At 46.6% G+C, this 13,582-nt stretch overlaps 1 protein-coding gene across 2 annotated transcripts in view; it reads right to left on the reverse strand.

The window, feature by feature from the left end:
* Positions 1–13,582, reverse strand: part of LOC147117862 (coagulation factor XIII A chain-like) — a 137,202-nt gene that overhangs the window by 11,857 nt on the left and 111,763 nt on the right. Inside the window, exons 12-13 of one of the 2 annotated variants that reach the window (XM_085989243.1) lie at positions 8,941–9,222; positions 687–847 (exon numbers count right to left, since the gene is read on the reverse strand). In XM_085989243.1, coding sequence (XP_085845369.1) covers positions 687–847; positions 8,941–9,222 — 443 coding nt within the window. The remainder of the gene's footprint in view (positions 1–686; positions 848–8,940; positions 9,223–13,582) is intronic. The other variant, XM_085989244.1, reaches the window with a different exon arrangement.

Here is a 13,582-nt window from a genome sequence, read left to right on the forward strand (position 1 = left end):
TGCTCGCTGCGCTAGGCCCCCCCCCTTTAATCAGGGGAGGGGGGCCTGCAGTATCACGGCGCTATGGACCGACGCGTGTGGCGCTGCTGCACGTAGCACCACGATATTGAATGGGAGCCCGCCAAGAGGGAGGGGGAGCGCTTCCAGTAGTGCCCCGCCTCCTGCTTGGGGCGCTACCATTCAATTTCGGGCGAGCGGGTGCTAACTTTTTCTTTGACTTTTAGCGCCCCAGCGAAGTTAGCGCCTCAAAGGGGGCGCGACTCAATTTTTCCCCCTAGCTTTCTATCCCTGGGACCTGTGGACCAAAGTAGCCCCAAGCTAATGGGTTGAACATTTCATCTGTCCGTTGTCTTTAAGCTCCCACGTAAAATGTGTTTGGACAGTTTCAGTACAGTTCCTGGACCCACTTATTGTGGAAAATGGAAAAATGCCACGCTATTGCAGACTATTGTCTTCAGAGATTGGGGGCTGAGGCACATTATTGGGGCAAAGTAGAAGGAATTTCCCCTGACTGTCATGCCTGACCTGGGATTGTTTGATGCTATCACTAGGTGCTTGAAATGCAAACGAGTTCCATTCCTCTCCGTGATGAGTGCAAAAATAAAACCCTTAAGCATTTCACTGTTTGGTCAGTAGGATTTTGCTTCCTTCTTTTGCCGTTTGATCAGATTCGACGCATGACTTACTGTTATAAGCAGCTTTGGAATCTGCAGAGATACGACCTTCTGGACAGCGAGAGTCTGTCCGGTTTCTTCTACACGTCCACTGACGAGGAAGTGCAGAATGGACTGTTCAACAAGACGATCCACATAGTCCTTCGACTTGATTTTCACTTGTGCCCGGTGAACTGAAATCGGTGAGATGAATAATAGGTTAGGAATACTGCTTTGAACATAAGACCACTGAAGTTTCCTTTGCTTTGAAGTTAGGACCTCCCTCTTTACTTTAAAGCTGTTGTATTGTTTTATAAAAACTGGGTTCTGCTTTGTCCCAAACTGTTCAGCTCCACTAAATCAGCTCAAATTGCTCAATCAGTAAGTTGTAAAAATGCGCATCCAGTACAAATTCCTCATAAATCCACAAGTGAAGAAGTGAGTGTAAAACACACCATGTACCACATAACAACTCATGACAGTAATCTAGGAACAAAATGTACTATTCTGAAGTATTGAACTTAAAGATAATTAATTAACATGGGAACACCACCACCTCCAAGATCCCCTCCAAGTCACACACCATCCTGACTTGGAAATATATTGCCGATCCTTCATCGTCGCTGGGTCAAAATCCTGGAACTCCCTCCCCAACAGCACTGTGGGAGTACCTTCACCACACGGACTGCAGCGGTTCAAGAAGGCGGCTCACCGCCACCTTCTCAAGGGCGATAAATGCTGGCCTTGCCAGCAACGTCCACATCCCGTGAACGAAAAAAAAAGATCGCTCCAGCAGTAAGCACTATAGAAAATTGGCAATCTGGATTGAAAACTGGCGTAGCAATCAAAAAGCAGATAATTCATAATTGGTAAAAGCTTGGCTGTTTTATGTGGTGAGGTGAATTGGTTTGGATTGGATTGGGGTGGGTGGGGTATTGTGTGGCAGGGAATGGTCACTGACAATTGGAGTTCGACTGGACTCTGTTCTGGAACTCCTGCTATTGAAATTCTCAGCATGAAGTTTATATGATGATTATGGACTAATTTCACTATTTTGTAAATAAATATATCAAACAGAATGACAAATTTGTTTGCTTGCAAGGAAAAAAGCAATTTAGATGTTCTGATATAGGGCAGTTTAAGACCCAAATGACTATTGGCGGGTTTTAGACAGGCTCAAATGGAAGTGTGCTTTTTCCACCACATTGTCCATGATTAGCTCGTTAGCATAGCTTCAGTTGCAGATTTGGATTGATGTAGGGAGCACACTAGTGAAGAGGTGGCCCTGCTGCACACCAATGTTAAACAGCAACAACAACTTGTATTACTATAGCGCCTTTAATGTAGTAAAACGTCCCAAAGTGCTTCACGAGCGTTATCAAACAAAATTCGACACCGAGCCGCATAAGGTGATATTAGGGCAGGTGACCAAAAACGTTGTCAAAGAGATACGTTTTAAGGAGCGTCTTAAAGGAGGAGAGAGAGGTAGAGAGGCGGAGAGGTTTAGGGTTTAGAATTCCAGAGCTTAGGGCCTTGGCAATTAAAGGCACGGCCGGCAATGGTGGAGCGATTAAAATCAGGGATGCACAAGAGGTCAGAATTGGAGGAGCGCAGAGGTCTCGGAGTGTTGTAGGGCTAGAGGAGGTTACAGAGATGGTGGTGGGAGGAGGTGGGGGGTGGGTGGTGGTGAAACCACTGCTAAGTATAACCCCTTGCTATTTCGTCCCAGAACGCTCACTAGCCATGCTTGGTGGTTTGGATTCCAGAAAATCGCCTTTCATTGGCTTACTACCTTTGGGAAAGAGGAAATTACAGTTCTGGTGCAGCCAGTTAAAGGGGGACCCTGCATTTATAGTTCCAGACAGTGCCAGATTATGAGGTCTTGAGTGTGACAGCAGCAACAAGGGCATCAAGGTTTTCAGATGCATCTGTGGAGGTCCTACTAGCAGAAGTCAGGGCAAGAAGGAACCGTCTCATGGGCACTGAGGGAAGGAAGTCTCCTAAGAAGGTGGTACAGGCAGTTTGGCGGGAAGTGGCAGAGACAGTCAATATAACCTCCACCACCCCAAGAGCTGCCACACAGTGCCAGCCGAAAAAGGTTCAATGACCTTACAAAGGCGGCCAAGGTAAGTCACTGCACTTGTCCCAACACACGTCCTCTACCACTAATATAGTCTTCACTCACCTCCTGACCTCTCATAGTCTTTCTCTCAGTACCTGGAAGGGCAGCCTCTCCAAATGGCTACACTCACCAGCCATACTCTCAACTTACTTTACCTACCACAAGAGCTACTGTTAATCTTCAAAGACACTTCATTTAAAGGGACAATGCATCTCCAATTCTCACCATTATGAGATGCACGTGCTCATATGGGGGAAAGTGACGATGCCTCTCACAGGCTTGTAACATTGGGGCAGAAATTTGGGTCGGGGGCTTGCCACGCGTGCAAGCCCCCGATCTGCACTTACCCGACGCGCCGGCCGTTGAGCTTCAGGGACGCCTGGAATTCCTGTTTTAAAATGTTGACTCCCGGGCAGCGTCTGACGTCACGCTGCCCAGGAGTGCAGCCAGCGCGAAGCCTGGAGCGCGCAGTGCAACTGAGACACGCCCCTTGAGGTCTCATTTTAAAAGGACACGCCCCCAATGTTTCTCACAAGCTGCAAAGCATTTTTACATGTAGAGCAGCATTTTAAATAGGTTTTTGGTATTTTTAAGAAGCTTTTGGTAACTTTTATAAACTTTTAAAAACGTTTACATTATTTTGAAGAATCTGAAGTAGTTTTAAACAGAATTAAAGTGATTTAAAGACTTTTAAAAGCCCTGAAAGCATTTTTTTCATTCCATTTATTTAATTAGCAACGTCGTCGTCGTACGTGTCTTCACACTGTTCCCTTTGGGGAACTGTATGAAGTGGTGGAAGGATTTCTGGCCGTGATTAACGCTCCTTCCGTGACCGTAACCATCTTTGTACCAGCCATTAGGGTGGTTAGTCCTATGGCGGGAGGGTTTTACGGGCTCCCACAACCTATACGGGGGGGGGGGGGGGGGGGCCACCCACACCCACACCCACGGACGCAAATATCCCACTGGATGTCTACCCAGAATTTAGAGCCGGAGCTCTGACTCCACTTGCCGGGACTGTCTGGAGCGGGGTTCGAAACCCTACGCCGTGTGGCCCAGCGGCGGGGATGCTACCGCTACGCCAAAGGCCCACTCAGATTAGCAACGTGAAATGGCTGGAATGAGCACAATTCACGGCATTAAAAGAACTCACAATTGAACTGATGATGACCTCCGCAATCTCCTCAACGAGGTGGAGGCGCAGCGCCTGCTCATCATTGGTAATGAGAAGTCCAAGGCGCTGCAAAAAGGACAGATGATAGCTTGGTCTTTCAAGTGGCAGCATAGGGCTCCAGTCACGGGGAGGGAAACGTATGGGTGTCACCTTTTGCGCGGAGTGGGCCTTTTGCGTAGCGGTAAGCATCCCCGCCGCTGGGCCAGAAGGAGTAGGGTTTCGAGCCCCGCTCCAGACAGTCCCGGCAAGTGGAGTCGGAGCTCCAACTATAAATTCTGGGTGGACATCCAGCGGGATACTTGCGTCCGCGGGTGTGGGTGGCCCCCCCCCCCCTCAGATGGGTTGTGGGAGCCCGTAAAACCCTCACGCCATAGGACTAACCACCCTAATGACTGGTATGAAGATGGTTATGGTCACGGTAGGAGCGTTAACGTGGCCAGAAATCCTTCCACCACTTCATACAGTTCCCGAAAGGGAACAGTGTGAGGATACGTACGACGATGACCTCTTGCGCAATGCACCTCCTTGGACCCTCAGTCGCAGATACGAGGGGGCAAATTGTGCAATTGTTAAATTTTTCATTTTATTGACATGTAAAATGTTGGCCCAGTAATTCCGTTCCAAACGCGTGAGTACGGTCGGGGTACTCACGCGTCTGGCCGGAGGAAATGCCGGTTTTCAGCATGCACAGCGCATGTGGGGAAAACCGGCATTTCCTGTCCTCTGAACGAAGGGGTTCAGAGGCAGAACGCGTGCGACTGCACAGGCAGCACGTGCGCAGTAAAATTCGCCGGTTTCATTCATGCTTTCTGTGAGGTTAAGCCCTTACAACTTACACATGAAAAAAGCATGAGTACAGTTGCTCCAGAGGCTGCGGAGGAAGATATATTTTATCGTGGAGCTTCTGAAAGGCAATATTTTTGTTTGGGAAAGGGAGGAAAGTTATTTTAAGAAATGCTGAGGTAAGTTTTAAAGTTTATTTTTGTTTTTTAAAACGGGTTTTCAGTACTGTAGGTAAAAGGAGCAATTGTGGCTATGTGAATTGAATTTGCTGTGTTTATTAAATGTGAAAATGACTCCAACATTTTTAAGAAAGAAGCTTTTCATCGGTAATATATTCTTTTAAGTAATTATGTATGTATGTCTGTATATATTCCTTTACTTATGTGTATGAATGTATGTATTTAATTATGACTTTCAGAGAAAGTAACTTATTGGAATATATACGGACATACATACATAATTACTTAAAAGAATATATTACTGATGAACAGTTTCTTTCTTAAAAATGTTGGAAATGTTACATTACTCATTTTAGAACAGTCATTTTCACATTTAATAAACACAGCAAATTCAAGTCACACAGCCACAATTGCTCCTTCTACCTACAGTACTGAAAACCCGTTTAAAAAAAAAAAAATAAACTTTAAAACTTACCTCATCATTTCTTAAAATAACTTTCCTCCCTTTCCCAAACAAAAATATTGCCTTTCAGAAGCTCCACGATAAAATATATCTTCCTCCGCAGCCTCTGGAGCAACTGTACTCATGCTTTTTTCATGTGTAAGTTGTAAGGACTTAACCTCACTGAATCCATGAATGAAATCGACGAAGTTCACTGCGCACGCGCTGCCTGTGCAGTCGCACGCGCTGTGCCTCTGAACCCCTTCGTTCAGAGGACAGTAAATGCCGGTTTTCTCCGCATGCGCTGTGCATGCTGAAAACCGGCATTTCCTCCGGCCAGACGCGCGAGTACCCCGACCGTACTCACGCGTTTGGAACGGAATTACTGGGCCATTGTCTTCTCTCCCTCCAAAGAAAAAGCTGGCCTACAATCAGCTACAGAGAAATACAACTGGGGAGAACCGCTATGACGGAAGTCGCTGTACCTGCAGGAAGAGGAAGCTCTCCAAATTCTGGACAGGTGCACAGGAGAGTCTGTAGGAGAGGGCAAAAGTTGGAGCTGAGCTGGCAGCAGAAGGTTGGAGAAGGCAAGGCAAAGATCAGCAGAGCTCCCCTCAGCTTCGTATGATTTCTCAAAATTGCTAAGCCCTGACACTCAGCAATTAGTTCTTCAAGGGGCAATGTCACTGACTGCATAGCTGAACGAGCTTCTCATTCTTTTAACTCACAGGAGGTGCCTCGCAGGAAGACGGCAGCTGCTCTGATGACCACCCGGGCATTTGCACTCCTGGAGCTGCCACGCCTGTCACTTCCACACCGACTCCATCAGAGCAAGCACCAGCACACAGACCCACTCACAAGAAATTAGAAGGGTTGCCATCGGGTGAAGCACATGAGAATGAGGACCTGGGAGTGGCAGATGGGGGTAATAGGCCATTCCTCATTCCTCCATGGAAGGGGTGACGACTGTCCTCAGCTGAGAAGCCAGGGGAACCAGGTCTCAGAGACCCAGTCTTCTCAACAGTAATGATTGTGGAGGCAGGGGAGATGGTTTCCATGCATATGCTTGAGGTGATGGATAACGGGAAAGCCCACACCTGCATCTGCAACACATTGCAGGAAGTATCTCACAACTGTAGAACAACATGGAGACAGTGACAGTCCAGAAGAATGCTGCACCATGGAGACACCAGGAAAACTTCTAAAAACATTGGTGGCTTTGGAGTGACAGCTACCAGAGCTTCAATAGATGCACTGAGGGTCAACCTGAACATTACACTTGCAGAAGTTTTCCATGGCTTCCTTGGGACTATTTAGTCTGTGATGACATCGATCAGTGGAACCTCTGAGCCTTTGCCCAGCTGCAAGAAGTGGGCACAGATGCTGCAGTCTCTCCAGAGAGCGGCAGTAAGCCTGCTTCCTTAAGGCCCCTCCAATGCTATTAAATGAGGAAGCTCCTGAACTTCGGCTCGACACCACTTGCCATTGCAAGAGAAAGGCTGTTGGAAGGTGGTTGGTCTGGGACAGCAGCTACCCTGAGAAGAGAGTCACATCAAGTTTTGACAGTGATGGGCTTTGTCAGGGGCGTGTGGCTGGGGGAGAACAAGCAGTTGTGAAGTGACTTTATTTTGGTGAGGCGACCTTTACTTTGTGAAAGCACTGAGCTATCATTTGTGCTCTCCTTGCTCTGACAGCTGGCTCTTGTGTTGTGGGGCTGCTGGTGTTTCTTTCCCTTTGTCATCAACACCGCCTTCAAGTTGACAACAATGATCCTGGAGACTCTTGCTGGGCTGGGCTGGACTGCAGTGTTCCACCGGGTTTATCCAGGCAACTGAAAAGGAGATTGCGGAATGCCTGTAGTTTGCTCTGTGACATTTCTTGGGTCTCATTATATCTGTTCCCCCATCTCTCTGTGGAAGCCTCACTGGAACTACCGGCCACGAGTAGAGGGAATAGCCCTCGTCTCCAATTAACCACTCTGATACATAGCCTTGAGTCATGAAGGCTCAAAGAGTGGATTGCTTCAGGATATACGGCCTGGTTATCACCCCTGGCATGTGTTCTTTCATGCAGAGCTAATGAAAGTGTTACATACTGTGATCCGAGTGCTTTTAAGCAACCATTAAACATTACAGTTAAGCACTTGTGTAGCTTAGTGGTACCATCATGCCTGTTGTCCTAGCCTCCTTTGGGAATAGGAATCTCCACTTGTACTAATGGCCTTGCAAGGCCTGGCCACCACTGTCTGCAGATGCCGGCATAAGGGATGTGGTGGATGGGCACAGAGCACCTCTCGTGCAGCTTGACCTGACTGTCATCCCCCCAAAGACTTCAGACAGATGGATTCACATTGGGAAACTCATTGGTGCCAATAATAGTGCAGGGGCAAAATTGTCTGAACAATTCGCACAGCAGTTCTTGAGAACCTAACTTCTCAAGCAGAAACAATTGAGCAAAAACTGTGAGAAAAACCTGAGATATTATAGATGCAGTGGGCAGGATTTTCATTGGGCCGTGGAGTCGGGATTGGAGGCGTGGGGGGGGGGGGGTTAAAATCCCGAAATCAGGGGTCCTGACCCCATCCCGCACCCAACCCGCCTCCATGCCAGTTTCAAAGGAGGCGGGTACCTGCCCCGCACTGGGACCCGCCTCCCCGAGGCGGGAAGGGATTAGTGCCAATTAACTGCCTGTTAACAGGTAGTTAACAGGCAGTTTTTAGCCTAATCCCTATTTTTAATGCTGAAGTGTGGGATTCCCGACGGCTCCAAACCACGCCAAGTTAGCGAGGCGGGCAGTCGGGTTGAAGGACTTGGAGATGTCGAGATGTCGGTGTTCAGGTGAGTGATGTGTGCAAAGGTAAATGTGTTTGGTGTGTCTAAAGTGTTTAAAGAAGTTTAAATGACCTATTCTTACCTTTACAGCCTTTCTTCCTTCAGGTCCCGGGAGTCCCTCATCTCACCAGCACAGAAAGCAGAATGGCTGCGAACTGTCAAAAGTGACAGCCTTCAGCTTTCTGTACAGGAGAGATTTCTAACTGAGTCTGTGGAGAAGGACTCAGGTTAGAAGTAAGACTGTCAGTGTTTGACAGCTTCAAACAGCTGTGAAACGCTGATATTTCATCTGTCAAAAGCTCTTGACAGATGAAATGTCAGTCTGTGACGTCACCTGTTGCCGGGTGGCCTATAATTGGCCTGCTGAGCCCGCTGGGCGGGCTCAACAGGGTCAATCAAGTTAAAATCGCGTGGATAGGCCACATCTCGATGGAGGCGGGACTACAACACCGAAAGTTGTAGTCCTGCCTCCTACCCGACTCCTGAATGAAAATCCAGCCCAGTGTATCTACTGACACCCTGTAAATCAGCTACCACCACAGTCGATTCCTTAGTAACGCTGAAGAACAATCTTTAATGGGTGTCCTTTAGAAATGAGGTCCTGCAGGCCAGGACGTTGGGAAATGCATGTGGTTCATCTCCACCCCAAATAAATACTTAAATGAAACGTCCACTTGTTTTCTGCTGTTCCCCAATCCCCCAGAAACTAGGCCACAGTGCAACCAGTATCAGAAAATCTAGGCTAGTGGGTCTTACCTTGTTGAGGTTCCACAAATACTTTAATGGTCTCATCCTTAATTTTGGCTTTCGGGACCCCCGTGTAGAACACCACGTTGCCGTTGACGTGAACAATCATAGTTTGTTTTTCGCTGCTGTTGTTTTTGAGCTCCACGCCGACCTCGAAGCTGGTGCCTAGCAAAATGTTTTCAGGCACGTGCACGTTCAATGATGCATCCGTTGGCGCCTCAGTTACAGCTTGTTCCTTCTTAATGCCGTACTGGACCGCGGAGTCTTGTGCCATCCTCTCCTCCCGACTGCCTAAAGAGGGGCACAATAAAAAAAGAAACCAGGTGACGTTTTCCCCAAGCAACTAGAAGACACATGAGGTAATTTTGCGAGCTCCAGGTTGCCGGAAGAGGGTCTCATCCATTGGAATCGTAAACTGACCTCTCGCATATAACAACAACAACTTGTATTTATATGGTGCCTTTAACGTAGTAAGACGTCCCAAGGCGCTGCACAGGAGTATTTTTAAGACAAAAAAAAATTGACACCGATCCACATAAGGATAAATTAGGGCAGATGACCAAAAGCTTGGTCAAAGGGGTAGGTTTTAAGGCGCATCTTAAAGGAGGAAAGAGAGGATAGCGAGGCGGAGAGGTTTAGGCAGGGAATTCCAGAGCTTAGGGCCCAGGCAACAGAAGGCACGGCCACCAAAGGTTGAGCGATTATAATCAGGCATCCTCAAGAAGGCAGAATTAGAGGAGCGCAGATATCTCGAGGGGGTTGTGGGGCTGAAGGAGATTATAGAGATAGGAAGTGCACAGAGTCACGACATCTCACAGTGCGGGTGTCAATGGGGTAGATATTGAAGCAGAAAGGGGATGGTAGTGCCCCAAAATTGACTTACCGTCCCCTTCCCTCTGTTCGCTGTTGCTGCTGCAATTTCCCCCCCGCCCCGACCTACTGTTGGGTGGCCACATGCCCACTTAAGTAAGGCAGTAGGCCCATTTAAAATTCAACTCGGAGTCCAATGATACAACAACAATAACTTGCATTTACATAGCGCCTTTAATTTATTAAAACGTCCCAAGGCTCTTGACAAGAGCATAATCAAATACATTTCAACACCGAGCCACGTAAAGAGGTATTAGGACAAGTCGGTCACAGAGGTAGGTTTTAAGGAGCGACTTAAAGGAGGAGGGAGAGGTAGAGAGATGGAGAGGTTTAGGGAGGGAATTCCAGAGCTTAGGACCTAGAAAACTGCGGACAGCACACCCGTGATTGTACGGCCCACACTCGCAATGGATGGGGGTTGGAAAATCTACTCTTCTAGAGTTTTGAGACTTTTTCCCGTTGTCACTTTGCTCCTGCAACATGCCTCTCCATGCAGTCATCTTATGAAGTATTTCTCCCCATAGCTAAATTCGATTTAAATGAAAAATATATTCTTGTACAATTAAAAATTCATTAACCTGGAGTATTGGAAAGCTGGATAGATCATTATTCTGCTCTGGTAGACTTTAGCATTTTTAACAAATCATATAATTTAATCCTTCAATTGTGCTTTCTAAAACCTTTTACTGCTGAACTAAATATCCGACACTGATCCCTCTTTTTATCGTGTTCCTTCCTCCCACTCTCTTGCCTTTGCTACTTCCTTCATTTTCTGTTAAAAATAAATTCACTTCGCTTTCCATATTTTCCAGTTTTTAAAATCTGGCAGTTCAGTCTTCATTCCACCCCATCTCCATCTTGCCACAGACCACATAGCTAGTTACTTAGAAATTCAGTCAGTGGCTTTCAGTAGGTGCGACTAGATGGATAGGTAATTAGGCCTAGAAATTGGTTTGTGTCGGCCAACTGGGGCACAGGGAACGGTCCTCGTGTCAGACCGGGTAGGCCCGAGGCCCGCCCAATATTGGGCCTTGGGCCACATTTACATCAGACCGACGCAGCTCGCTGACAAAGATCATTTGAATTTCAGGCCACTGCATCTCCGGCAGCGGCCCACAGCTTGGTCTTGGTGGGGGTAGGGGGGTGAGGGGGGGCGGTAAACAATCGGGAGTGTGGGGGGCAACCGAGAGGGAGGGATAAGCAAGCAGGAGGGAGGGGGCGATCGGGAGAGGAATGTTGCCCGTTATGTTGGACGCTTTGGTGCCCGTTTTAAGCCTGTAAAATACGTGCAGCATCATCGACTTTCTAGGCCCAAAGTACTCATGGCAGTCAGTATGCTATTTCCTACTTCTGCAGCGCAGAGTATTGTAATAGTTCTATTATGCTTGTTCGGTATTTGCTGTACGCTTACAAAAAAGTCAAGGCACAACTTCATTGTAATTCTCGTTAATGTGACAGATTGGTACAGAGGAACCAATTTTATGTTTTTGAATTGAAGGTCATAAAGCCATCTTGATGTCAGTATTGGGAAAAATAAAACCCTTACATGTATCAAGCTATGCCAATTAAATAAAGTTAAAGGCAAGACAATATATGTGATGTAAACTCAACTGAATTAAAATGATGCAGATCATAAACAGCAAACTTTAAAATAAACTAGATGTTCTTTCCCTCTTGCCCATTGCTGATGAGCTGAGACCTGCAGCTTCAAGACTCTTGCAGCCTCATTTCCCCACCCACTGTGGCGTTTTGTCCCTGGGAGGTTTTCCACCTGGCAGCCTAGCTGTAAATGTGACAGAGCTCCGTTCAGGCACGTCGGCGGCCTGAATTGATTTAACAGGAGATATTAGAAGGATGAAGCGTCGGGAAGAACAGAGATTCAAAATGGACCGAAAATAGAGTAAAACACTTGAAAAAAGAAAATAAGCAAGCATATCCCAAACAAGGTTGTGGCTTGTTGTTTGATATTTGCAATCCGCAGAATAAATGTTCAAATTTACAACTAAAAGGGATGCCCACCCCAGTCTACTGTGGACTTTAAAGTTTCCAAGTCCGTTTCCATGACGATACTTGCATGCTGTGAGGGAACATTTGAAACATCACAGGCAGTGGGTCCATGATTGTCCAAAGAAAGCTACTGGTGTGCAAGGTACCTCGTCATGGGTGAGGACACAGGTAATTTACTCTTAATACACTGAGCAGCACCACTGGGCGCACAAGGCATTGGAGACGTGCAGGATAGGTTGGGTGCAGCATTGGGTCTTTTTCTGCTCTGCCGCATGTCCCAGCTAGCCCAAAGGAATGAGATTGAAACTGCAGACACACGGAAGACCTGTTTGGCCCAGCTGCTTTGGTTAGCTCGGCAGATGAAATGACTCGCCTTGAATGAGTTGCCCAGGTTGAGAGATCCTTGTTACAAAACACATGTCTTGAAAATGCACTTCACAATTCTCTACCACAGAGGGCTGTGGAGGCTCAGTCGTTGAGTGTATTCAAGACAGAGATCGATAGATTTTTGGGCACTAAGGGAATCAAGGGATATGGGGATAGGGCAGGAAAGTGGAGTTGAGGTAGAAGATCAGCCATGATCTTATTGAATGGCGGAGCAGGCGCGAAGGGCCAAATGGCTGACTCCTGCTCCTATTTTTTATGTTCTTATGTTACGTTATGTACCTGACGGTTAACACGTTCATACAAATACTTTTTGTCCACTATTTTTACAGAGGGATTTAACCTTTTTAAATTTCAAATGGATTACCATCCCAGTTAAAATAACTGACAAAGGAATTTCCTGGGAATGTCTCTCACTTTCGTACGCGAATGTTTACACCGTGAAATTTTCAAGACCATATTCTTTTTTTAGTCAGGACGGTGCAGCTTCTAGAAAACGAGGTTGCTCTGGCCGGAGATAAATACAGGGTTTTAGACATCACAATCTTTTATCAGAATTATTGCTGTGCTTTAGTTCAGCTTTTTTTCTTGTTCTTCTGAAAATGGGGCAACAAGAAGTTTCGGGACAGGACAAAACATAAGATTTTGTATGTAGGGCATAATTTATCAACTTAGTTTAATTTAATGGTCTGATTACTGCCAACTTGCAGTAGGTATTTAGAAAATTCTTATTTTAAGGAGGTGGGTATATAAATATACGTTAAGCTAATTATCTTGTTTTGTTTTCCATATTAAAACCTGGGCTCCATCTATGTTGTAGACAAGGTTATAGATGTTGATTTGGCCAGAAAAAGCAATGTGAAGTAACCCATTTTACAATCCAATCTTTGGAAACCAGTGAACAGGAAGGCAGATTATTATCTGAATGGCAACAGATTGAGAGAAGGGAAGTGCAACGAGACCTGGGCATCCTTGTGCACCAGTCGCTGAAGGTAAGCATGCAGGTGCAGCAGGCAGTTAAGAAGGCAAATGTTATGTTGGCCTTTGTAGCGAGAGGGTTTGAGTACAGGAACAAGGATGTCTTGCTGCAGTTGTACAGGGCCTTGGTGAGACCACACCTTGAGTATTGTGTGCAGTTTTGGTCGCCTTATCTGAGGAAGGATGTTATTGCCATGGAAGGAGTGCAGCGAAGATTCACCAGGCTGATACCTGGGATGGCAGGAATGACGTATGAGGAGAGATTGGGTCGATTGGGTTTGTACTCGCTGGAGTTTAGAAGAATGAGAGGGGATCTCATTGAAACGTATACAATTCTAACAGGATTAGACAGACTGGATGCAGGAAGGATGTTCCCGATGGTCGGGGAGTCCAGAACCAGGGGTCACAGTCT

The sequence above is a fragment of the Somniosus microcephalus genome, chromosome 5, assembly GCF_052327205.1.
Source record: "Somniosus microcephalus isolate GS21.2 chromosome 5, FLI_Smic_1.0, whole genome shotgun sequence".
Lineage (NCBI taxonomy): Eukaryota > Metazoa > Chordata > Chondrichthyes > Squaliformes > Somniosidae > Somniosus > Somniosus microcephalus.